General features: G+C 39.1%; 3 protein-coding genes across 3 annotated transcripts; all 3 read left to right on the top strand.

The window, feature by feature from the left end:
• Positions 1–109: 109 nt before the first annotated feature.
• Positions 110–7,662, top strand: LOC310941821 (extracellular calcium-sensing receptor-like; the record flags this gene model as incomplete). The annotated part of the gene is made up of 10 exons (XM_083907069.1): positions 110–254; positions 1,235–1,238; positions 1,290–1,496; positions 1,662–1,950; positions 2,022–2,108; positions 2,909–3,100; positions 4,764–5,297; positions 5,605–5,829; positions 6,533–6,656; positions 6,761–7,662. 10 exons carry the CDS (start codon positions 110–112, stop codon positions 7,660–7,662), a joined length of 2,709 nt encoding a protein of 902 aa, XP_083763195.1.
• A 278-nt stretch (positions 7,663–7,940) lies between these two features.
• Positions 7,941–16,928, top strand: LOC310941822 (extracellular calcium-sensing receptor-like; the record flags this gene model as incomplete). Its single annotated transcript, XM_083907070.1, has 9 exons — positions 7,941–7,954; positions 10,546–10,752; positions 10,918–11,206; positions 11,288–11,374; positions 12,175–12,366; positions 14,030–14,563; positions 14,871–15,095; positions 15,799–15,922; positions 16,027–16,928. 9 exons carry the CDS (start codon positions 7,941–7,943, stop codon positions 16,926–16,928), a joined length of 2,574 nt encoding a protein of 857 aa, XP_083763196.1.
• Positions 16,929–17,194: 266 nt separating this feature from the next.
• On the top strand, positions 17,195–25,869 carry LOC310941823 (extracellular calcium-sensing receptor-like; the record flags this gene model as incomplete). The annotated part of the gene is made up of 9 exons (XM_083907071.1): positions 17,195–17,208; positions 19,799–20,005; positions 20,171–20,459; positions 20,544–20,630; positions 21,045–21,236; positions 21,702–22,235; positions 22,615–22,839; positions 24,740–24,863; positions 24,968–25,869. The coding sequence occupies 9 exons, from the start codon at positions 17,195–17,197 to the stop codon at positions 25,867–25,869; spliced, it is 2,574 nt and encodes an 857-aa protein (XP_083763197.1).
• Between the last annotated feature and the right edge of the window lie 805 nt (positions 25,870–26,674).

Here is a 26,674-nt window from a genome sequence, read left to right on the forward strand (position 1 = left end):
AGAAATGTCTAATTCGAGCTTCTTTAGGAGGTAGTTGACACCACAGTGCTTTTTGACTGAGCTGCTTGAAGACAGATCGTTAGAGGTTTCGGCTGTGAATGGAACTGGAATGGATGGAATTCAAGTCACCTTATCCAAAGATGGAATCAGTGACAAAACTGTTCTGGTACCCATCCTTGTGGCTAACGATGTCATGGTACGCCCCATCATCGGCTATAATGTAATTGAAGAACTGGCTCTGACCAATGACACAAGTGAAGACTGTATTCCATCAGGTCATATGGATAAGAGACTATGCACAACCCTGGAGGTAGGCCACAGAACTGCAAGAGCTGTTTTATCTGTTTTGAAAAAGCAAAAGCCTGAAAACCATCCCCACTTAGCCAGAGTAGGCAGAAAACCAGTGACCATCCCAAGGAACAAAGTGATGTCGGCTAAACAAGAGTGTGGTGAGTGCATCACATGTAATGGTAGAGCCAAACCTTGAGGCACCATGGCCATCCGGCCTAGTGATGAGAGAACAGGTGATTAAGCTTCCTCCAGAAGATAATTGCAAAAGTGAAGCGACTGTGGAAAATATGACTGATAATGATATATATGATATTCTTTGGGGTGAGACGTGGGGCCCCTGCTCCGTGGTGAATATTCGATGCTTCATCTGCAATCAGCGGAAGTGAGGGAGATGTGATGTCATCAGCCAGCGTCAAATAGGTATTGTTTTTGTTTGTGTGCCACAAATTGTTGTAAAACTAAACGGATTCAGAACTGGGAAAAATAAAGGTAACAAACATTATGCTGGCACTGGACCAGCCTTTTGTTTTTGACTTCAAATAAATCAATGTCAGCGTTTACCTGCCTCCTGTTGACTACTTGTGAGTAACACTGGGGTCCTCAAGAAGAGTAGATAACTAACTGGACACGAGTCAGAATCAAAACTGCTACAAATTAAGTGGCCAGTCGTAGATACTTGGACTTTTATATAAAAGACCACTACGATGGTTATCATACAAGATTGTATGTATTTGTATTTGTTTGTGTATTTGTCTTTGTTTTTTTATTCTTTGTTTAGGGCCTTAGCTTTTTCCCCACAGTTTGCATTAACCCACTTTAGTTCCGGACGACTGTCCAGTCCAAAGCCACTCTGTCATTAATAAGAGTCAAGACTGAAGGTGTGATACTGTAGCCTTTATAAAGTGCCTTATTATTTGTTCTGTCCCTCTCATTCTCTCCTCAGCCCAGTGAAACATTATGACTTCACTTGCTTTATTTTCTCTGCTTTTCTCTTTCAGTGTCCTCACTTTAACTGATAGTTCACTTTCCAGCATCACCACTGCAGCTCCACCAGCAGCCTCAAAGTGCACTCTTCTAAACAGCTTCCAGCCAGGATTTGTGGTCCAGGGTGACTATGTCATTGGTGGGATTTTCCCCCTTCATTATAATCTGAAAATGCCAGACCTTAATGGCACCTACAGACCACCACCAATAAACTGCAATGGGTGAGTTTCATAGATGATAGTGGGAGGATTATACTTATTTTTTCCTGTAAATATGTCTTTTCTTTGTCAATTGTTCACTCTTAATATAAAATGGAGTAGAGGGAATGTGTTATAATCATTAGAGTTTCTAAATGAACATACTACATTCATCTGTATCAGCCGCAGACTTTTTCCCAGGGCTTTCCGGTGGGCTCAGACTATGAGACTGGCAGTGGAGGAGATAAACCAGAATCCTGTGCTTTTGCCGAATCACACTTTGGGCTACAAAATCTTTGATTCATGTGGATATGCACTGACAGGACAGAGAGCTGTTTTATCTATGCTGAATGGGATGAGTGAGGAAAACTCTACTATGTGCACAAATGCCTCATCACTCCTCGCAGTGATTGGGGCTTCTGGATCTGCTCAGTCTATTGTTGTATCAAGAATCCTGCAGCCATTCAGGATCCCTATGGTAAGAAAAAACTTTTATTTATGCCAATCACAATTTTTTTTTCAGTAACACTGCACTCTGTTTTTACACAGATCAGCTACTTTTCTTCATGTGCATGTTTGTCAGACAGACAGAAATATCCAACCTTCTTCAGAGTAATTCCGAGTGATGACTACCAGGTAAAATGTAAAACAAGTGACTAGTTATGGTTTTCCATCAAAGCTGTGCACATTTACTACATCAGAAATAATTATTACAACCTTTTCAGGTTTGATCGTAATCACAGTGGATAATCATCAGTATATTTAAATTTTTGTGTTTTGTTATAATCTTTGGGATAGGATTAGGGTTTGTAAACAGCACTGTTTACATGTCATTCAGATGGAGCAACACTTATTCAAGATTCAAAGATTCAAAGTGTTTATTGTCATATGCACAGTAAACACGTTTCCCTTTACAAGGAAATTCTTACTTTGCTGTCCACTCAAAAATACCAGCATAAAGTAGAAAGAAATGTTTTAAAAAGTATAATATACATAATAAAAATAATAAATAAAAATAATAAATATTACCAAAAAACTAAAATAATATATATGCTTGAAATAAGTATAAACATATGCATATATACAAGCAAGAGAACTGTACATAAAGTGCACACTGGTTGTGCAAGATGCTGTGCAAACAGATTTAAAGTGACATGTATCAGGTTTAAAGTGGCGATTGTAGTCCTGCTCAGCTGTTCAGGATTCTTATGGCAGTGGGGTAGAAAGAGTATGTGTAGTCCCTATCAAATAATACTTCAATATTTCTTTGTTCTGCCAAACTTCCATGCTTCATCGTTAACAGAATACAGCCATGTTATACCAGGGCACAAAACCTAATTGCTTTATATTATAAGATATTGCTTTTTATTTTTTCAAGTTTTTTCATGTCTGTGATATGAAACAGAGAGTTGATTGTCTTTTTCTGTTGAGCCCAGGTCAAAGCCATTGCACAGCTGCTGGTGCACTTTAACTGGACTTGGGTGGGGCTGCTGCAAGGAGACCATGATTATGGCCGTTTTGCTGCAAAAGGTTTACTGAGAGAATTACAGGAAACCAAAGTATGTGTGGCGTACCAAGAAATGATTCCTCTGATCTACAATCGCCAAACTGGACTGAGGATAATGAAGGTATGAAAACACTGTGGGCACTGTTGACTTCTACCTTTTAATTGGTAAGTGGTCTGTATTTATATAAAGAATTTCTGCTTTACAGAACAGTTTTTTCTCGTTCACCCATTCACATAAATCACTCATTTATACATTGCATCTATTTGGAGCAAATTTTTGGTGTCACACATCTTTCATTCCCATTCACACATTGCCGGCACAGTAATGTGAAGTTAAGTGTCTTGCCCAAAGAAACATCAGTATGTAAACTAGTCTAACCAGGAATCAAACCCTCAGCCTTTCAGTTGAAATACGACTCACTCTACCACTGATCCGCCATATAGTTAATGTGTTATACCACAAGATAAAACCCAGCCCCTGGAACTCTAGGCTAGGTAGACTGGCGTTTTGATGCTATAAAAATGTAACTACGTAAATTGTGTATAGCATGAATGAGTTTGTTTCAGTTAAAGAGTTATGTGCTGTCATTAAGTTCAGACACTCCAGGAGAAAACTGTATCTTTCTCTCACTTGTATCCATTTATCTCATCAGGTCCATATTAGATATTAGGAGAAGAGAGTCGTGACGTGAATTGTGACTCTCTGACCATATATCAATACAAATCTTTCCTTACAACATCACTTAAATATGTCCACAATTGGTCAGTACGTGTACTTTCAATCAAACATAACAAAAGACAACGTCCAGAAAATTAAGAGGGTCATAACACAAAGAAGATGAATAATGTCACAGGACAAATTATTGGGGCATAGCATACAATCTGAGTGGGACAACTCTCACCAAAATACCACAGGAAATTATTCTTGACTCTGGCAAAAAAAAGTATTTTCTTCAAAATGAAGACCTCGACCAATCAGCTGTGGAGGAGTTAGGGAGGCCGATTACTATCGCTGAACTTCATACAGCTGCATCTTCTCTCCAAAGTGGGAAAAGCCCTGGCCCAGATGGCTTTCCCTCCGAATATTTTAAAATGTTTTGGCACATGTTTGCCCCTTTGTTATTGGATATGTTCAATGAGTCTTTTGAATCTGGCCACCTTCCTCAAACTCTCAATCGAGCCTCCATTTGCCTTCTCCTTAAAAAAAAGCAAGGACCCGTTCTGGCTGCTCCAGTAAATTTGGGAAATTATGGGGCCCATTCCATCAACTCGTTAAGAGGACAGATCTTCCACTCACTCCTGATTGAAGCAGCTAAGAGCGGTATAAATATTATCTCTGTTGTGATGAGGGTTACATGCCACTACTCTGGCTTGGCATGTATATTTCACTATTAATTGACTGATGTGCCTGTGTTTTCTTTTCTCCCCCTTTTTGGTTTGTTTTTGATTTGTCCAAATCCCTTTTAAATTGTCCATTGTAATGTTCTATTTCTTCTATTATTATTCTTATTATTATTAATAATAATGTGCAACAATACTTCAATGACCACTTCGTTTTGTTGTATGTATACTTAACTCTGTAAATGTTTTAATACAATTGTATACATCCTCAAAACCTAATAAACAATAAGTTTAAGGAAGAAAAAAAATGAACACCTAATATGTTGCCTTATACTAAGGTCTGTACTGGAAATGTTAATTATTCTTCACTGTGTATATATATGAGATTTTCTTATTGTCACTCGTTTTTGTCTCCTTTTAAAACCCTGTGAACCTCTGTAAAGGTGATGCGTAGCTCTACTGCAAAAGTGGTGGTGGTATTTGCAGGCCAAAGGGATCTGACAGCTTTCTTGAGAGACTACATAACTCAGAACATCATTGGAATCCAGTGGGTGGCGAGTGAAGCCTTGGTCACAGCATCAGTCTTTTCAGGGAGAGAGTATTACCCTTACTTGGGAGGAACCATTGGGTTTGGCATCAAAACAGGTCATATCTCCAGACTGGGTGACTTCCTGCAGACTGTAAACCCTAAGAGATATCCTGACAATGTCCTGGTACATGAGCTGTGGGAGTCTCTGTATGGTTGCAGTCCTTTTCCATCCTCTGTCACTCAGATGCCACCCTGCTCAGGGCAGGAGTCTCTGCTGGAACAGCACTCAGCCTACATGAATACATCCAGCCCTAGAGTCGCCTATAATGTCTATAAGGCTGTATATGCCATTGCTCATTCCCTGCACAACCTCCTTCTCTGTCAGCCAGGGAGGGGGCCATTCCAGAACAACTCATGTGCTCAGAGCAACAACGTACACCCCTGGCAGGTAATGTATAATCCATTATTTCTTTACCATTACAAACTGTGGGTCACAGCCCCAATGGTGGCATTGTAAGAATTGTAGGTCGACCTAAGACCACAATAATCATCTCCCAAATCCATGCAACATACTGTACATATGACAAACATATTTTCTGTATTCTAAAAAAATCCAAATTGTTTAAATCTTAATGAAATAAATGTATGATTAATTGTTTATTGTTAGAATTCCACAAACTTAGGCAGTGGATGTTTAGCTAAACCTTGTTTAAGGCAATTCAGAGTTTCATTTTGTGCATTTCCTAATTTTCAAGCTGCAACACTACCTCCAGGAAGTGAAATTTCAGATTACTGGGGAGGAGGTGGACTTCGATTACAAGGGTGACTCTGTACCCTATTATGATATTATCAACTGGCAGAGAGGCCCAGAAGGAAACATTGAATTTGTCAGCGTGGGTTTGTTTGATGGAACCAAGCCTGTTGAAGAGGAGCTGTTGATCCAGGAGGACGAGATAATGTGGGCAGGACATCAGAGTGAGGCAAGCTGCTCACACTGTGTTTTTACCTTCATCAGATGCCAACTGTTGAAGTTCTGTAGGTTGAGATTGAGGTAAGTCAGGGGTAGAGTACAGACTGGATGTGTCACAGGGTCATTTGTTTTCATACACAACAGAGATTAAAATTCCAGTTGGACTTGGATATGTTTGGTGACCAACTATCCACTGTTGTTTTCCTTATGGATCTTTCTTTATTGAATGTAAGAATGAAAGGCTGTTTGCCTCTTTAAGCTTCTGTCTTATGTCAGCTGGGATTGGCTCCAGCTCCCCGCAACTCTCATGTGCAGGATAAAGCGGTAAACAATGAATGCATTCTTCTTCACAACATTAAATGCTTCAGGAAGAGCTCTCATAGATCTATAGCTAAATATATTTAACAGAACCAGAGGTAATGGAATAGCTTATGGACAGCAACCCAGTCTTCAGTGTACACCATGTGACCATCAAAAAGTTATTTGATGACTACCGGCATACCTGTAGTCTAGACTGACATCTTCAGACCAAATATAGACAACCAACATACAACTCAAAACACTGTGTTAAACACACTTGAGAAAGTAGAAGTAACAAAATTAGTTACTTCTACTTAATATGTTATTTACAAGTGGTTTTGAGGAATGTTCCATCCGTCAATAGATTAATCAATAACTTTTCTGAATATCAGCACATGGTCTTTCCTCTCTAGGTGCCAGTGTCTGTGTGCAGTGCCAGTTGTCTTCCAGGCTCCCGGAAGGCTGTCCGTCGTGGGGAGCCTATCTGCTGCTTTGACTGTGTACCATGTGACAGTGGCAAAATTACCAATCAGACAAGTGAGTTTGAGCTGAACAGGCAAAATTCAAAGCAAATCCATTCTTACAATTGTAGTACAGAAGTAAAGCAATTCTGAAAAGTGTCCATTCTTTCTTTCCTTTAGACTCAGTAGATTGCACAATTTGTCCTGAGGATTTCTGGTCAAACAACGACAGAACAGCCTGCATCTCCAAGAAAGTGGAGTACTTGACCTTCGATTCATTGGGAATAGCCCTGACAGTGATGTCTGTGGTGGGCGCCTGCTTCACTCTGGCTGTCTGTGGAGTCTTCTTCTGTCACAGACACACAGCCATCGTCCGTGTGAATAACTCTGAGCTCAGTTTCTTTATACTGTTTGCACTGACTCTGTGTTTCCTGTGTTCTCTACTTTTCATTGGAAAGCCAACATATTGGTCCTGCATGCTGCGCCACACTGCCTTTAGTATCACATTTTCACTGTGTATTTCCTGCATCCTGGGGAAGACCCTGGTGGTACTGGCTGCATTCACTGCCACCAGGCCAGGGCACAACATCATGAAGTGGCTGGGGCCAAAGCAGCAGAGGACCATTATCTCCAGCTGCACTCTGGTTCAGGTGGTTATCTGTGCTGCCTGGCTCATTGATGTTCCCCCGTTTCCATCCAGAAATACACAATATGAACATTCAAAGATCATACTGGAGTGTAATGTGGGCTCTAGCCTGGCATTCTGGTGCGTTCTTGGATATATTGGTCTACAGGCTTGTCTGTGCTTTGTATTGGCTTTTCTGGCTCGAAAGCTGCCTGGAAATTTCAACGAGGCCAAGTTCATCACATTCAGCATGCTGATCTTCTGTGCTGTGTGGCTAGCATTCATCCCTGCTTATATCAGCTCCCCTGGAAATTATGCAGATGCAGTTGAGTCATTTGCCATCTTGGCCTCCAGCTTTGGCTTATTGTTCTGCCTGTTTGCTCCAAAGAGTTACATTATTTTACTGAAGCCTGAAAAGAATACAAAACAGCACCTGATGGGGAAAGAAAAGAAATGATGAAACAAATGAACCCAACGTTATTGAGTCAGCAGCAAATGTACTTGTAGATTTATTTCAGTGACTTGTGGATAACTAATCATTTAAGGAAAAAAAAATAAAAATACACATGTTTATTAATCAATATTGTTTTCCTCTTGATATTTCTTTCCAGTTACTGATGGATGTCAAGAAGATTTAGATTACATGACAGAAACTTCACAGGTTGCTTGCAGAAAAGCAGTGATTAAAATATGTGCTACAAAACAACATAGAAATATTGGTTCTTGGTCATTACCATGGTGAACTTTTGGTATACTACAACAAAATGAACAATGCAGTGATATTTCCACCTTTGGCAAAGTCTCCATCATAGATGTTGAATATTTATATCCGCGAGAAACGCACGCAGATATTATGGAATCGGTCTCGCGCGTCCGCGTCGTTGTCCGAGTCTGCAGATTTTAGCCGTTAACGCGATAACTGGAAAGGCGTTTGAGATTAAATTTTCTTATTTTTTTTATGGGTCACATACCCCCTGTAGATGATCCCTATTGATTTTGAGCTGTCTACCATTATTATTAATTAGTTAATTCATTCATTCATTCATTCATTCATTAATGATATAAAAAACATATTTTTGCCTATCTTCCAAAGTATTGCAGGTATTGGCTTCAAATTTTGCATGGGCATCACATACCACCTGAGAAGTATCCCTATCTTTGTAGCTTTATTATTAAATAGCAAATTAATTAATTTATTATGCTAAAAACACATTTTCGGCTTTATCTTCCAGACTGATGGAGATATTGCCTTCAAATGTTGTACAATGATTCATGTAACAACTATCTACAAGTACAATCATTATTACTTTGGCTATGATTGGTAATAGTTACATAATAAGTTAACTGGTTAACTTATTAGTGAACACAGAAAAAATAGTTAAGGCATTTTTTTCTTTATTATTAAGCTCATTTGGACACATTGAGGATATCATTATTTAGCACTTATTCATAATATTTATTACATTATAATATAAATGTATTAATTATCATATAAAAAATAGTTAAGCCTCCATTTCTTTATTAATGCATTGAATGGAAAGTTTGAGCATATTGTATGCTTTTTCATGAAATTTGGACACTTTGAAGATATGGCAGGTGTGGTTAGCATTTTAATATTCATAATATTTAACAAAGTATAATAGATAAACTAGTTTTGTTAAAAACTAGAGAGAAATTTATGAGTTCAGGTATTCTGTGTTCTATATCGAGTTTATATTGATGCTTTGAACATGTATAAAGTGTAGTCAGCATTATATCATAATATTTAACAGTTATTTTGTTGAATTTATTAAAGGGGAAGTAAGTAGTTTATAGTGACATCTAGAGGAGAGGCTGAAATTTACAACAAAGACCTGCTGCCCTGCTGACCCCCTCCCTTCCCTGAGCGCTACGGTATCCGCAGCTGGTCAAATGTCGTCCTCGTCGTCTTTCTCCGTGTCAGCAGATGAGGTTCGTGAGGCGAGGGAGAGGGCGAGCTACCGCGGCCGTAGCAGACGAAGCGGAGAGAGTGGAGGCGGGACTTCCGCTACAAGTAAAGAGACGCTTGATTTGTTCTCTCGCGTTTGTCCTTACAGGCTCCGGCAGAAACATGGCGTCTCGCTGCCAACAGTGGCTATGCGACCGCGGCCCGCGACCATGTTATTTTAAATGACTTTTTGAAACACTACGAAAATGAAACAAAGAATATTATACAGCGACTAGACAATGCAGGAGCACATAATATGTATACAAAAGTGGATTTTGGGTAATATAAACCCATAAATACTACATATTGTCCCTTTAATAATTAATTAAAACAGTAAGTGGCAGGTGCGAGTGCGTATACTTTGAGTATATTGGAAAGTTGAGGATTGGACAAGTTCGCGGATATACCCCTTGCTGTCGGCCCCCGACAGCGTAGGCTAGTTGTATCAGCTCTCACCAGTTAAATGAAAGCCTCTTTTACACAGAGCAAATAAAGATCAGCTTATGTGGAAATACTTTGAATCACAGAGTTAACAGAAATAGTGCAACAATAGATAGATGGTCTGTATTTACTGTATATAGAACTATGTTCATGCAACAGTGAAACAATAGTATTATTGGCAGTTTATGGTTATTTTAAGACTGATTTGTGTTTGGATGGTAAAAGCAGTAAAGCCTGCTGTAGCTTTACACCAGTTAGTGGAGCTTTAAGGCAGCTTGTCATGTGTGCAGTAGGACAACCATGTGTTATGTTATGGACGAATCTGCAAGTGCGGATGGATATAAGATTTTGATCATTTATGTACTATTATGTGCATAAGTGCATAAACTGGTGAGCAATGTGTGCACCAAGAAAGCAAGGACAATGTTTTTTGGATAGTTTTATGCTGGTACTGGACCAGACTTTTATTTTTGATTTCAAATACATCGATGTCAACATTTATCTGCCTCCTGTGGACTACTTGTGAGTAACGCTGGGATCGTCAAGAAGAGTAGATAACTAATTGTACACGAGTCAGAACCAAAACTGCTACAGATTAGGTGGCCAGTCGTAAATACTTGGACTTTTGTTTGAATGGCCACGACAATGGTTATAATATGAGACTGTATTTGTTTGTGTTTTTGTCTTTGTATTTTTTTATTTGTTTCGAGCCTTAGCTTTTTCCCCAGTTTGCATTAACCCAATTCAGTTCCTGATTGTGGACGACTGTCCAATCCAAAGCCAGTCTGACATTAATAAGATGCAAGACTGAAGGTGTGATACTGTAGCCTTTATAAAGTGCCTTATTATTTGTTCTGTCCCTCTCATTCTCTCCTCAGCCCAGTGAAACATTATGACTTCACTTGCTTTATTTTCTCTGCTTTTCTCTTTCAGTGTCCTCACTTTAACTGATAGTTCACTTTCCAGCATCACCACTGCAGCTCCACCAGCAGCCTCAAAGTGCACTCTTCTAAACAGCTTCCAGCCAGGATTTGTGGTCCAGGGTGACTATGTCATTGGTGGGATTTTCCCCCTTCATTATAATCTGAAAATGCCAGACCTTAATGGCACCTACAGACCACCACCAATAAACTGCAATGGGTGAGTTTCATAGATGATAGTGGGAGGATTATACTTATTTTTTCCTGTAAATATGTCTTTTCTTTGTCAATTGTTCACTCTTAATATAAAATGGAGTAGAGGGAATGTGTTATAATCATTAGAGTTTCTAAATGAACATACTACATTCATCTGTATCAGCCGCAGACTTTTTCCCAGGGCTTTCCGGTGGGCTCAGACTATGAGACTGGCAGTGGAGGAGATAAACCAGAATCCTGTGCTTTTGCCGAATCACACTTTGGGCTACAAAATCTTTGATTCATGTGGATATGCACTGACAGGACAGAGAGCTGTTTTATCTATGCTGAATGGGATGAGTGAGGAAAACTCTACTATGTGCACAAATGCCTCATCACTCCTCGCAGTGATTGGGGCTTCTGGATCTGCTCAGTCTATTGTTGTATCAAGAATCCTGCAGCCATTCAGGATCCCTATGGTAAGAAAAAACTTTTATTTATGCCAATCACAATTTTTTTTTTATATTTTCTCAGTAACACTGCACTCTGTTTTTACACAGATCAGCTACTTTTCTTCATGTGCATGTTTGTCAGACAGACAGAAATATCCAACCTTCTTCAGAGTAATTCCGAGTGATGACTACCAGGTAAAATGTAAAACAAGTGACTAGTTATGGTTTTCCATCAAAGCTGTGCACATTTACTACATCAGAAATAATTATTACAACCTTTTCAGGTTTGATCGTAATCACAGTGGATAATCATCAGTATATTTACATTTTTGTGTTTTGTTATAATCTTTGGGATAGGATTAGGGTTTGTAAACAGCACTGTTTACATGTCATTCAGATGGAGCAACACTTATTCAAGATTCAAAGATTCAAAGTGTTTATTGTCATATGCACAGTAAACACGTTTCCCTTTACAAGGAAATTCTTACTTTGCTGTCCACTCAAAAATACCAGCATAAAGTAGAAAGAAATGTTTTAAAAAGTATAATATACATAATAAAAATAATAAATAAAAATAATAAATATTACCAAAAAACTAAAATAATATATATGCTTGAAATAAGTATAAACATATGCATATATACAAGCAAGAGAACTGTACATAAAGTGCACACTGGTTGTGCAAGATGCTGTGCAAACAGATTTAAAGTGACATGTATCAGGTTTAAAGTGGCGATTGTAGTCCTGCTCAGCTGTTCAGGATTCTTATGGCAGTGGGGTAGAAAGAGTATGTGTAGTCCCTATCAAATAATACTTCAATATTTCTTTGTTCTGCCAAACTTCCATGCTTCATCGTTAACAGAATGCAGCCATGTTATACCAGGGCACAAAACCTAATTGCTTTATATTATAAGATATTGCTTTTTATTTTTTCAAGTTTTTTCATGTCTGTGATATGAAACAGAGAGTTGATTGTCTTTTTCTGTTGAGCCCAGGTCAAAGCCATTGCACAGCTGCTGGTGCACTTTAACTGGACTTGGGTGGGGCTGCTGCAAGGAGACCATGATTATGGCCGTTTTGCTGCAAAAGGTTTACTGAGAGAATTACAGGAAACCAAAGTATGTGTGGCGTACCAAGAAATGATTCCTCTGATCTACAATCGCCAAACTGGACTGAGGATAATGAAGGTATGAAAACACTGTGGGCACTGTTGACTTCTACCTTTTAATTGGTAAGTGGTCTGTATTTATATAAAGAATTTCTGCTTTACAGAACAGTTTTTTCTCGTTCACCCATTCACATAAATCACTCATTTATACATTGCATCTATTTGGAGCAAATTTTTGGTGTCACACATCTTTCATTCCCATTCACACATTGCCGGCACAGTAATGTGAAGTTAAGTGTCTTGCCCAAAGAAACATCAGTATGTAAACTAGTCTAACCAGGAATCAAACCCTCAGCCTTTCAGTTGAAATACGACTCACTCTACCACTGATCCGCCATATAGTTAATGTGTTATACCACAAGATAAAACCCAGCCCCTGGAACTCTAGGCTAGGTAGACTGGCGTTTTGATGCTATAAAAATGTAACTACGTAAATTGTGTATAGCATGAATGAGTTTGTTTCAGTTAAAGAGTTATGTGCTGTCATTAAGTTCAGACACTCCAGGAGAAAACTGTATCTTTCTCTCACTTGTATCCATTTATCTCATCAGGTCCATATTAGATATTAGGAGAAGAGAGTCGTGACGTGAATTGTGACTCTCTGACCATATATCAATACAAATCTTTCCTTACAACATCACTTAAATATGTCCACAATTGGTCAGTACGTGTACTTTCAATCAAACATAACAAAAGACAACGTCCAGAAAATTAAGAGGGTCATAACACAAAGAAGATGAATAATGTCACAGGACAAATTATTGGGGCATAGCATACAATCTGAGTGGGACAACTCTCACCAAAATACCACAGGAAATTATTCTTGACTCTGGCAAAAAAAAGTATTTTCTTCAAAATGAAGACCTCGACCAATCAGCTGTGGAGGAGTTAGGGAGGCCGATTACTATCGCTGAACTTCATACAGCTGCATCTTCTCTCCAAAGTGGGAAAAGCCCTGGCCCAGATGGCTTTCCCTCCGAATATTTTAAAATGTTTTGGCACATGTTTGCCCCTTTGTTATTGGATATGTTCAATGAGTCTTTTGAATCTGGCCACCTTCCTCAAACTCTCAATCGAGCCTCCATTTGCCTTCTCCTTAAAAAAAAGCAAGGACCCGTTCTGGCTGCTCCAGTAAATTTGGGAAATTATGGGGCCCATTCCATCAACTCGTTAAGAGGACAGATCTTCCACTCACTCCTGATTGAAGCAGCTAAGAGCGGTATAAATATTATCTCTGTTGTGATGAGGGTTACATGCCACTACTCTGGCTTGGCATGTATATTTCACTATTAATTGACTGATGTGCCTGTGTTTTCTTTTCTCCCCCTTTTTGGTTTGTTTTTGATTTGTCCAAATCCCTTTTAAATTGTCCATTGTAATGTTCTATTTCTTCTATTATTATTCTTATTATTATTAATAATAATGTGCAACAATACTTCAATGACCACTTCGTTTTGTTGTATGTATACTTAACTCTGTAAATGTTTTAATACAATTGTATACATCCTCAAAACCTAATAAACAATAAGTTTAAGGAAGAAAAAAAATGAACACCTAATATGTTGCCTTATACTAAGGTCTGTACTGGAAATGTTAATTATTCTTCACTGTGTATATATATGAGATTTTCTTATTGTCACTCGTTTTTGTCTCCTTTTAAAACCCTGTGAACCTCTGTAAAGGTGATGCGTAGCTCTACTGCAAAAGTGGTGGTGGTATTTGCAGGCCAAAGGGATCTGACAGCTTTCTTGAGAGACTACATAACTCAGAACATCATTGGAATCCAGTGGGTGGCGAGTGAAGCCTTGGTCACAGCATCAGTCTTTTCAGGGAGAGAGTATTACCCTTACTTGGGAGGAACCATTGGGTTTGGCATCAAAACAGGTCATATCTCCAGACTGGGTGACTTCCTGCAGACTGTAAACCCTAAGAGATATCCTGACAATGTCCTGGTACATGAGCTGTGGGAGTCTCTGTATGGTTGCAGTCCTTTTCCATCCTCTGTCACTCAGATGCCACCCTGCTCAGGGCAGGAGTCTCTGCTGGAACAGCACTCAGCCTACATGAATACATCCAGCCCTAGAGTCGCCTATAATGTCTATAAGGCTGTATATGCCATTGCTCATTCCCTGCACAACCTCCTTCTCTGTCAGCCAGGGAGGGGGCCATTCCAGAACAACTCATGTGCTCAGAGCAACAACGTACACCCCTGGCAGGTAATGTATAATCCATTATTTCTTTACCATTACAAACTGTGGGTCACAGCCCCAATGGTGGCATTGTAAGAATTGTAGGTCGACCTAAGACCACAATAATCATCTCCCAAATCCATGCAACATACTGTACATATGACAAACATATTTTCTGTATTCTAAAAAAATCCAAATTGTTTAAATCTTAATGAAATAAATGTATGATTAATTGTTTATTGTTAGAATTCCACAAACTTAGGCAGTGGATGTTTAGCTAAACCTTGTTTAAGGCAATTCAGAGTTTCATTTTGTGCATTTCCTAATTTTCAAGCTGCAACACTACCTCCAGGAAGTGAAATTTCAGATTACTGGGGAGGAGGTGGACTTCGATTACAAGGGTGCCTCTGTACCCTATTATGATATTATCAACTGGCAGAGAGGCCCAGAAGGAAACATTGAATTTGTCAGCGTGGGTTTGTTTGATGGAACCAAGCCTGTTGAAGAGGAGCTGTTGATCCAGGAGGACGAGATAATGTGGGCAGGACATCAGAGTGAGGCAAGCTGCTCACACTGTGTTTTTACCTTCATCAGATGCCAACTGTTGAAGTTCTGTAGGTTGAGATTGAGGTAAGTCAGGGGTAGAGTACAGACTGGATGTGTCACAGGGTCATTTGTTTTCATACACAACAGAGATTAAAATTCCAGTTGGACTTGGATATGTTTGGTGACCAACTATCCACTGTTGTTTTCCTTATGGATCTTTCTTTATTGAATGTAAGAATGAAAGGCTGTTTGCCTCTTTAAGCTTCTGTCTTATGTCAGCTGGGATTGGCTCCAGCTCCCCGCAACTCTCATGTGCAGGATAAAGCGGTAAACAATGAATGCATTCTTCTTCACAACATTAAATGCTTCAGGAAGAGCTCTCATAGATCTATAGCTAAATATATTTAACAGAACCAGAGGTAATGGAATAGCTTATGGACAGCAACCCAGTCTTCAGTGTACACCATGTGACCATCAAAAAGTTATTTGATGACTACCGGCATACCTGTAGTCTAGACTGACATCTTCAGACCAAATATAGACAACCAACATAAAACTCAAAACACTGTGTTAAACACACTTGAGAAAGTAGAAGTAACAAAATTAGTTACTTCTACTTAATATGTTATTTACAAGTGGTTTTGAGGAATGTTCCATCCGTCAATAGATTAATCAATAACTTTTCTGAATATCAGCACATGGTCTTTCCTCTCTAGGTGCCAGTGTCTGTGTGCAGTGCCAGTTGTCTTCCAGGCTCCCGGAAGGCTGTCCGTCGTGGGGAGCCTATCTGCTGCTTTGACTGTGTACCATGTGACAGTGGCAAAATTACCAATCAGACAAGTGAGTTTGAGCTGAACAGGCAAAATTCAAAGCAAATCCATTCTTACAATTGTAGTACAGAAGTAAAGCAATTCTGAAAAGTGTCCATTCTTTCTTTCCTTTAGACTCAGTAGATTGCACAATTTGTCCTGAGGATTTCTGGTCAAACAACGACAGAACAGCCTGCATCTCCAAGAAAGTGGAGTACTTGACCTTCGATTCATTGGGAATAGCCCTGACAGTGATGTCTGTGGTGGGCGCCTGCTTCACTCTGGCTGTCTGTGGAGTTTTCTTCTGTCACAGACACACAGCCATCGTCCGTGTGAATAACTCTGAGCTCAGTTTCTGTATACTGTTTGCACTGACTCTGTGTTTCCTGTGTTCTCTGCTTTTCATTGGAAAGCCAACATATTGGTCCTGCATGCTGCGCCACACTGCCTTTAGTATCACATTTTCACTGTGTATTTCCTGCATCCTGGGGAAGACCCTGGTGGTACTGGCTGCATTCACTGCCACCAGGCCAGGGCACAACATCATGAAGTGGCTGGGGCCAAAGCAGCAGAGGACCATTATCTCCAGCTGCACTCTGGTTCAGGTGGTTATCTGTGCTGCCTGGCTCATTGATGTTCCCCCGTTTCCATCCAGAAATACACAATATGAACATTCAAAGATCATACTGGAGTGTAATGTGGGCTCTAGCCTGGCATTCTGGTGCGTTCTTGGATATATTGGTCTACAGGCCTGTCTGTGCTTTGTATTGGCTTTTCTGGCTCGAAAGCTGCCTGGAAATTTCAACGAGGCCAAGTTCATCACATTCAGCATGCTAATCTTCTGTGCTGTGTGGGTCGCATTCATCCCTGCTTATATCAGCTCCCCTGGAAATTATGCAGATGCAGTTGAGTCATTTGCCATCTTGGCCTCCAGCTTTGGCTTATTATTCTGCCTGTTTGCTCCAAAGAGTTACATTATTTTACTGAAGCCTGAAAAGAATACAAAACAGCACCTGATGGGGAAAGAAAAGAAATGATGAAACACATTAACCCAAAGTTATTGAGTCAGCAGCAAATGTACTTGTAGATTTATTTCAGTGACTTGTGGATAACTAATCATTTAAGGAAAAAATAAATAAAAAAACACATGTTTATTAATCAATATTGTTTTCCTATTGATATTTCTTTATTTAGAAAGAAGATTAGATAACATGACAGAAACTTCACAGGTTGCTTGCAGAAAAGCAGTGATTAAAATATGTGCCACAAAACAACATAGAAATATTGGTTCTTGGTCATTACCATGGTGAACTTTTGGTAGACTACAACAAAATGAACAATGCAGTGATATTTCCACCTTTGGCAAAGTCTCCATCATAGATGTTGAATATTTATATCCGCGAGAAACGCACGCAGATATTATGGAATCGGTCTCGCGCGTCCGCGTCGTTGTCCGAGTCTGCAGATTTTAGCCGTTAACGCGATAACTGGAAAGGCGTTTGAGATTAAATTTTCTTATTTTTTTTATGGGTCACATACCCCCTGTAGATGATCCCTATTGATTTTGAGCTGTCTACCATTATTATTAATTAGTTAATTCATTCATTCATTCATTCATTCATTAATGATATAAAAAACATATTTTTGCCTATCTTCCAAAGTATTGCAGGTATTGGCTTCAAATTTTGCATGGGCATCACATACCACCTGAGAAGTATCCCTATCTTTGTAGCTTTATTATTAAATAGCAAATTAATTAATTTATTATGCTAAAAACACATTTTCGGCTTTATCTTCCAGACTGATGGAGATATTGCCTTCAAATGTTGTACAATGATTCATGTAACAACTATCTACAAGTACAATCATTATTACTTTGGCTATGATTGGTAATAGTTACATAATAAGTTAACTGGTTAACTTATTAGTGAACACAGAAAAAATAGTTAGGCATTTTTTTCTTTATTATTAAGCTCATTTGGACACATTGAGGATATCATTATTTAGCACTTATTCATAATATTTATTACATTATAATATAAATGTATTAATTATCATATAAAAAATAGTTAAGCCTCCATTTCTTTATTAATGCATTGAATGGAAAGTTTGAACATATTGTATGCTTTTTCATGAAATTTGGACACTTTGAAGATATGGCAGGTGTGGTTAGCATTTTAATATTCATAATATTTAACAAGGTATAATAGATAAACTAGTTTTGTTAAAAACTAGAGAGAAATTTATGAGTTCAGGTATTCTGTGTTCTATATCGAGTTTATATTGATGCTTTGAACATGTATAAAGTGTAGTCAGCATTATATCATAATATTTAACAGTTATTTTGTTGAATTTATTAAAGGGGAAGTAAGTAGTTTATAGTGACATCTAGAGGAGAGGCTGAAATTTACAACAAAGACCTGCTGCCCTGCTGACCCCCTCCCTTCCCTGAGCGCTACGGTATCCGCAGCTGGTCAAATGTCGTCCTCGTCGTCTTTCTCCGTGTCAGCAGATGAGGTTCGTGAGGCGAGGGAGAGGGCGAGCTACCGCGGCCGTAGCAGACGAAGCGGAGAGAGTGGAGGCGGGACTTCCGCTACAAGTAAAGAGACGCTTGATTTGTTCTCTCGCGTTTGTCCTTACAGGCTCCGGCAGAAACATGGCGTCTCGCTGCCAACAGTGGCTATGCGACCGCGGCCCGCGACCATGTTATTTTAAATGACTTTTTGAAACACTACGAAAATGAAACAAAGAATATTATACAGCGACTAGACAATGCAGGATTACATAATATGTATACAAAAGTGGATTTTGGGTAATATAAACCCATAAATACTACATATTGTCCCTTTAATAATTAATTAAAACAGTAAGTGGCAGGTGCGAGTGCGTATACTTTGAGTATATTGGAAAGTTGAGGATTGGACAAGTTCGCGGATATACCCCTTGCTGTCGGCCCCCGACAGCGTAGGCTAGTTGTATCAGCTCTCACCAGTTAAATGAAAGCCTCTTTTACACAGAGCAAATAAAGATCAGCTTATGTGGAAATACTTTGAATCACAGAGTTAACAGAAATAGTGCAACAATAGATAGATGGTCTGTATTTACTGTATATAGAACTATGTTCATGCAACAGTGAAACAATAGTATTATTGGCAGTTTATGGTTATTTTAAGACTGATTTGTGTTTGGATGGTAAAAGCAGTAAAGCCTGCTGTAGCTTTACACCAGTTAGTGGAGCTTTAAGGCAGCTTGTCATGTGTGCAGTAGGACAACCATGTGTTATGTTATGGACGAATCTGCAAGTGCGGATGGATATAAGATTTTGATCATTTATGTACTATTATGTGCATAAGTGCATAAACTGGTGAGCAATGTGTGCACCAAGAAAGCAAGGACAATGTTTTTTGGATAGTTTTATGCTGGTACTGGACCAGACTTTTATTTTTGATTTCAAATACATCGATGTCAACATTTATCTGCCTCCTGTGGACTACTTGTGAGTAACGCTGGGATCCTCAAGAAGAGTAGATAACTAATTGTACACGAGTCAGAACCAAAACTGCTACAGATTAGGTGGCCAGTCGTAAATACTTGGACTTTTGTTTGAATGGCCACGACAATGGTTATAATATGAGACTGTATTTGTTTGTGTTTTTGTCTTTGTATTTTTTTATTTGTTTCGGGCCTTAGCTTTTTCCCCAGTTTGCATTAACCCAATTCAGTTCCTGATTGTGGACGACTGTCCAATCCAAAGCCAGTCTGACATTAATAAGATGCAAGACTGAAGGTGTGATACTGTAGCCTTTATAAAGTGCCTTATTATTTGTTCTGTCCCTCTCATTCTCTCCTCAGCCCAGTGAAACATTATGACTTCACTTGCTTTATTTTCTCTGCTTTTCTCTGTCAGTGTCCTCACTTTAACTGATAGTTCACTTTCCAGCATCACCACTGCAGCTCCACCAGCAGCCTCAAAGTGCACTCTTCTAAACAGCTTCCAGCCAGGATTTGTGGTCCAGGGTGACTATGTCATTGGTGGGATTTTCCCCCTTCATTATAATCTGAAAATGCCAGACCTTAATGGCACCTACAGACCACCACCAATAAACTGCAATGGGTGAGTTTCATAGATGATAGTGGGAGGATTATACTTATTTTTTCCTGTAAATATGTCTTTTCTTTGTCAATTGTTCACTCTTAATATAAAATGGAGTAGAGGGAATGTGTTATAATCATTAGAGTTTCTAAATGAACATACTACATTCATCTGTATCAGCCGCAGACTTTTTCCCAGGGCTTTCCGGTGGGCTCAGACTATGAGACTGGCAGTGGAGGAGATAAACCAGAATCCTGTGCTTTTGCCGAATCACACTTTGGGCTACAAAATCTTTGATTCATGTGGATATGCACTGACAGGACAGAGAGCTGTTTTATCTATGCTGAATGGGATGAGTGAGGAAAACTCTACTATGTGCACAAATGCCTCATCACTCCTCGCTGTGATTGGGGCTTCTGGATCTGCTCAGTCTATTGTTGTGTCAAGAATCCTGCAGCCATTCAGGATCCCCATGGTAACAATTTCCTTTATTTATGTCAATCATCACAATAAAAAAGATGTATTTTCTCAGTAACACTGCACTCTTTTTTTTACATAGATCAGCTACTTTTCTTCATGTGCATGTTTGTCAGACAGACAGAAATTTCCAACCTTCTTCAGAGTAATTCCGAGTGATGACTACCAGGTAAAACGTCAAAACTTTACTCTAAACATATACTACTAGTGTTATTTTCCGGTTTGGTCATTATAGAAACCACAGTTGATAATAATTAGTTTATTTCTATATTTGTTTAGTGTTATCATCTTTATTATTGATGTTTGTCAATGTCTTTTTCATTGTTAGTCTTTCTGGTTGTTTTAGAGTCTTAGATACACAACACTGTTTACATGTTATTAAGATGGAACAATGCTTATATGTGTCGTCCCTATTAAATAAAAGATCAATATTTCCATGCCAAACTTCCATGTTTGATCGTTAACAGAATACAGCCATGGGGGGCTCAAAACCAAATAAGTTATGAAGATATTGCTTTTCATTTCTTAAATTTTTGTTAATGTATGTGACATTAAACTGAGTGAGTTTTTCCGTTGAGCCCAGGTAAAAGCCATTGCACAGCTGCTGGTGCACTTTAACTGGACTTGGGTGGGGCTGCTGCAAGTAGACCATGATTATGGCCGCTTTGCAGCAAAAGGTTTACTGAGAGAATTACAGGAAACCAAAGTATGTGTGGCATACCAAGAAATTATTCCTCTTCCCTACAATCATCAGGCAGGACTAAGGATAATGAAGGTATGAACACTCTGTGTCCACTGTTGACTTCTACCTTTTAATTGGTAAGTGGTCTGTATTTATATACAGCATTTCAAGTGCTGATGACCACTCAAAGCTGCTTTACACTACAGTTTTTTTGTCATTCACCCAAAAAACCTTTCCTAAGAACATCACTTAACTAAGTCCACAATGGATCACTACATGCGTCTTCAATCAAAAATGACAAAAGACAGGGGTCATGGGTGGGAAACGACAGGCTGTGAAGTCAAAAGACAACTCTCACTAAAATACAACAGGAAATTATTAATAATGTAAACAAAAACATGACTTTGGAAAAAAAAAGTATTTTCTTCTAAATTAATACCTGAAATATATCCTTGTACAAAGTTATTTTTCACTGTGTACATCTGAGTTTTTCTTATTGTCACTTTTTTTGTCTCCTTGTAAAACCCTGTCATCTACATTATCTGACCCTCTGTAAAGGTGATGCGTAGCTCTACTGCAAAAGTGGTGGTGGTATTTGCAGGCCAAGGGGTGATGACACCTTTCTTGAGAGACTACATGTCTCAGAACATCACCGGAATCCAGTGGGTGGCAAGTGAAGCCTTGGTCACAGCATCCTTCTTTTCAGGTAGAGAGTATTACCCTTACTTGGGAGGAACCATTGGGTTTGGCATCAAAACAGGTCATATCTCCAGACTGGGTGACTTCCTGCACACTGTAAACCCTAAGAGATATCCTGACAATGTCCTGGTGCATGAGCTGTGGGAGTCTCTGTATGGTTGCAGTCCTTTTCCATCCTCTGTCACCCAGATGCCGCCCTGCTCAGGGCAGGAGTCTCTGCTGGAACAGCACTCAGCCTACATGAATACATCCAGCCTTAGAGTTGCTTATAATGTCTATAAGGCTGTATATGCCATTGCTCATTCCCTGCACAACCTCCTTCTCTGTCAGCCAGGGAGGGGGCCTTTCCAGAACAACTCATGTGCTAAGAGCAACAATGTACACCCTTGGCAGGTACTGTATAATCCACTATTCTTTACCATTACAAACTGTGGGTCACAATGGTGGGCCTTTTATTATTGTATTTTTGTATTGAAGGTGGCCCTCAGACCATAATAATTATCTCCCTTTTACCAAAGTCATGCAACATACTGTACATATGACAAACATATTTTATGTATTCTAAAAAAAATCCAAATATATTTAAATCTTAATTAAATATGTTTATGAGTATTTTAAAATGTTTATTTTCACAATGTAAGCACAGTACTGGACTTTTCACTTATGGCCAAAAACATTGGGAAGACTGGGAAGCTCTGCAATACAACATTTAACTGAAAACCTTGTTTAATGCAATTCGGTGTGTCATTTTGTGCATTTCCTAATTTTCAAGCTGCAACACTACCTCCAGGAAGTGAAATTTCAGATTACTGGGGAGGAGGTGGACTTTGATACCATGGGTGACTCTGTACCCTATTATGATATTATCAACTGGCAGAGAGGCCCAGGAGGAAACATTGAATTTGTCAATGTGGGTTTGTTTGATGGAACCAAGGCTGTTGGAGAGGAGCTGTTGATCCAGGGGGACGAGATAATGTGGGCAGGACATCAGAGTGAGGCAAGCTGCTCACACTGTGTTTTTACCTTCATCAGATGCCAACTGTTGAAGTTCTGTAGGTTGAGATTGAGGTAAGTCAGGGGGACAGTACAGACTGGATGTGACACAGGATCATTTGTTTTCATACGCAATGGAAATTCAAAGCCCACCTGGACTATGATGTGTTTGGTGACCGACTATCAACTATTGTTTTTCTCATGGATCATTCTTTATGGAATGTAAGAGTGAATGGTTATTTGCCTCTTTATGCTTTTGTCTTATGTCAGCTGGGATTGGCTCCAGCTCCCTGTAACCCTTATGTGCAGTATACCATAAGTGGTAGAATGAATCTTTCTTCATGACATTACATGCTTCAGAAAGAGCTCTCATGGATCATTGGCTAAATATATTTAACAGAACCACAGGTTATGGAATAGCTTATGGGCAGGAAACCAGTCCCCAGTGTACACCTTGTAACCATGTGACTATCAGAAAGTTTTTTGATGACTACTGGCATACCTGTAGTCTACACTGAGATCTTCAGACCAAATATGTGGCCTGCCACGGCGAAAGGGTGCACAATTTGGCCCAGCTCAAAAGGAGTTAAACATGATTTTTTTTTTTTTTCAAAATGAGGCATTTTCATTTTCTTCAAAATTTTGCAAGTTGAAGCCACTACATGCTTCAAATCAGTGTTGTGGGTCTTAAAACCACAAACTTTGTAGTTGAATTAAGGTTGTTTGATTGCTGTGAATCGATTCCTAGTCAGGGTGTCTGGATTTCACACACACACAGTGGTTGTCTGAGATGATGACGTGACGCCAGCACCCCAAACCTCTTATTAACCTTCTATCTTCATATGGGGTGAGTTTCCAATAACGTCGTAACGTTAGTGTTCATTCAAAGTCACACAGAGAGGTTAAAACACATTTTGTCTTTTAATAATCCACTGTGCGTTTCAGAATGTTATGTGGCTGCATTGTTATTCACTAGCTTCAGGGCCAGCACAAACATGTGCTGATGTGCTTGAATCATATGTGAATGACACAGCTTTGTGTATGAAGTATTGATTGTGATGCTAATGATTTAGCAACTAGCTGAGAGTTAGCACATCATCAGCTCATTCAGTAACATACTGATCCATCCCCACTACACCACCGAGCCACTTCAATGTATTTCATTCGTGCCTGCGGCGGCAAGGCATACTAGTGAGAACCGAGAGTTCTCACATCACCGAGAGTTTTCACTAGTTTGATTTGATATAAGAAATATGTATGGATCTTTGATACTTCTAACTGTATATATAGTATATTTATTATATTTATTTATTCATGAAACAACAAAAACAGATGATGGACACATGACTAGACAAGAGTATGGACAAGAAATGATAAGAGAATAAGACACCCCCCCCCTCCATATATATATTTTTGTATATGTTTTGTTCTGTGTAGCTCACAACATAGTACCTGGGTTAGGGTTAGTGTTGTGAGAAGTAGCTCATACAGAGAGGTGTGGTTTCAGTGAAAGCTTGACCAGGAGCGGGTTGTGCTATGCAAATATGATGGTTCCATCTCTTGGCTCCCAGAAAGTGTAAATCTTTGAAGCAAAAAGGGAGTGCCTACATTCAAATGATCACATCTTCTTTTAATATTATCAGATTTACATGTGTTAGCTTAGAAATCACACTTTCAGAATCTGTAAATAACTAAAAATGTCCCTCGGCAGAGTTGTTCCCAGTTTTGCCATGGCTGGCCACATGTATCTAACTAACATAAAACTCAAAACACTGTGTTAAACACACTTGAAAAACGAGAAGTAAGAAATACTTTAATGGCAAGTGATTTTGAGGAATGTTCAATCCGTCAATAGATTGACCAATCACTTTTACGACTATCAGCACATGGTCTTTCCTTTCTAGGTGCCAGTGTCTGTGTGCAGTGCCAGTTGTCTTCCAGGCTCCCGGAAGGCTGTCCGTCGTGGGGAGCCTATCTGCTGCTTTGACTGTGTACCATGTGACAGTGGCAAAATTAGCAATCAGATAAGTGAGTTTGAGCTGAACAATAAAAATTCAAAGCAAATCCATTCTTACAATTGTAGTACAGAAGTAATGCAATACTGAACATTGTTCATACTTTCTTACCTTCAGACTCAGTAGATTGTACAATTTGTCCTGAGGACTTCTGGTCAAACAACGACAGAACAGCCTGCATCTCCAAGAAAGTGGAGTACTTGACCTTCAATTCATTGGGAATAGCCCTGACAGTGATGTCTGTGGTGGGCGCCTGCTTCACTCTGGCTGTCTGTGGAGTCTTCTTCTGTCACAGACACACAGCCATCGTCCGTGTGAATAACTCTGAGCTCAGTTTTTTCATACTGTTTGCACTGACTCTGTGTTTCCTGTGTTCTCTACTTTTCATTGGAAAGCCAACATATTGGTCCTGCATGCTGCGCCACACTGCCTTTAGCATCACATTTTCACTGTGTATTTCCTGCATCCTGGGGAAGACCCTGGTGGTACTGGCTGCATTCACTGCCACCAGGCCAGGGCACAACATCATGAAGTGGCTGGGGCCTAAGCAGCAGAGGACCATTATCTCCAGCTGCACTCTAATTCAGGTGGTTATCTGTGCTGCCTGGCTCATTGATGTTCCCCCGTTTCCATCCAGAAATACACAATATGAACATTCAAAGATCATACTGGAGTGTAGTGTGGGCTCTAGCCTTGCATTCTGGTGCGTTCTTGGATATATTGGTCTACAGGCCTGTCTGTCCTTTGTATTGGCTTTTCTGGCTCGAAAGTTGCCGGGAAATTTCAACGAGGCGAAGTTCATCACATTCAGCATGCTGATCTTCTGTGCTGTGTGGCTAGCATTCATCCCTGCTTATATCAGCTCCCCTGGAAATTATGCAGATGCAGTTGAGTCTTTTGCCATCTTGGCCTCCAGCTTTGGCTTATTGTTCTGCCTGTTTTCTCCAAAGACTTACATTATTTTACTGAAGCCTGAAAAGAATACAAAACAACACCTGATGGGGAAAGAAAAGAAATGAAGAAACACAAATTAACCCAAAGTTATTGAGTCAGTAGCAAATTGACTTCTATATTTAGTTTAGTGACTCATGGATAACTAACCATTTAAAATAAATCAATGTTGTTTTGATATTGATATTTCTTGACAGATATGATTCTGTAGTGACAAGTGTACAAACGATCCAAATCGCAAAGGTACATTATCTCAAGACACTTAGTAAGTAGTTAGTATAAGTAGTTTGCAATAATTATATTGCATCATAAGAGAATGCCACATTGCACTCATAATTCACAATTAATTGAATAATTATATGTAACTATCAATTTATTGTAGATTTTCAAGAAATAATTGTAGAAAAATTCTTACATTTTAAAGCTTTTGGGTTTTTTTCAATATCAATGTCAAGAAGATTTAAACATGAAACCTTCATAGGATACTTGCAGAAAAGCAGTTATAACAATATGTGTAACAAAACGACATTTAAATACTGGTTCTTGCTCTTGTCCATGGTAGATCATAAACTTTGGTAGAGTACAACAAAATAAAAAAAAAAAACAGTGACATTTCCACCATTGGCAAAGTCTCAATCATATAATAGTTCAACAAGACTCCAACTGACATACATTATGAAATGAAACTTACTTGAATTGCCTGTTAAACAGTTTCTAGTGTTGATGTTTCTAGTGTTGATGTTTCTAGTGTTGATGAATTCTAGCTAATTTACACTACAGTTCTTCTATTCACCCATTCACTCACTCTTTCATACTTCACATATTTGATACCCATACAGATACTGCTGGCACAGCTCTCTGGGCAACGTGGGG

Source organism: Microchirus variegatus (genome assembly GCF_963457635.1).
Source record: "Microchirus variegatus genome assembly, chromosome: 20".
NCBI lineage: Eukaryota > Metazoa > Chordata > Actinopteri > Pleuronectiformes > Soleidae > Microchirus > Microchirus variegatus.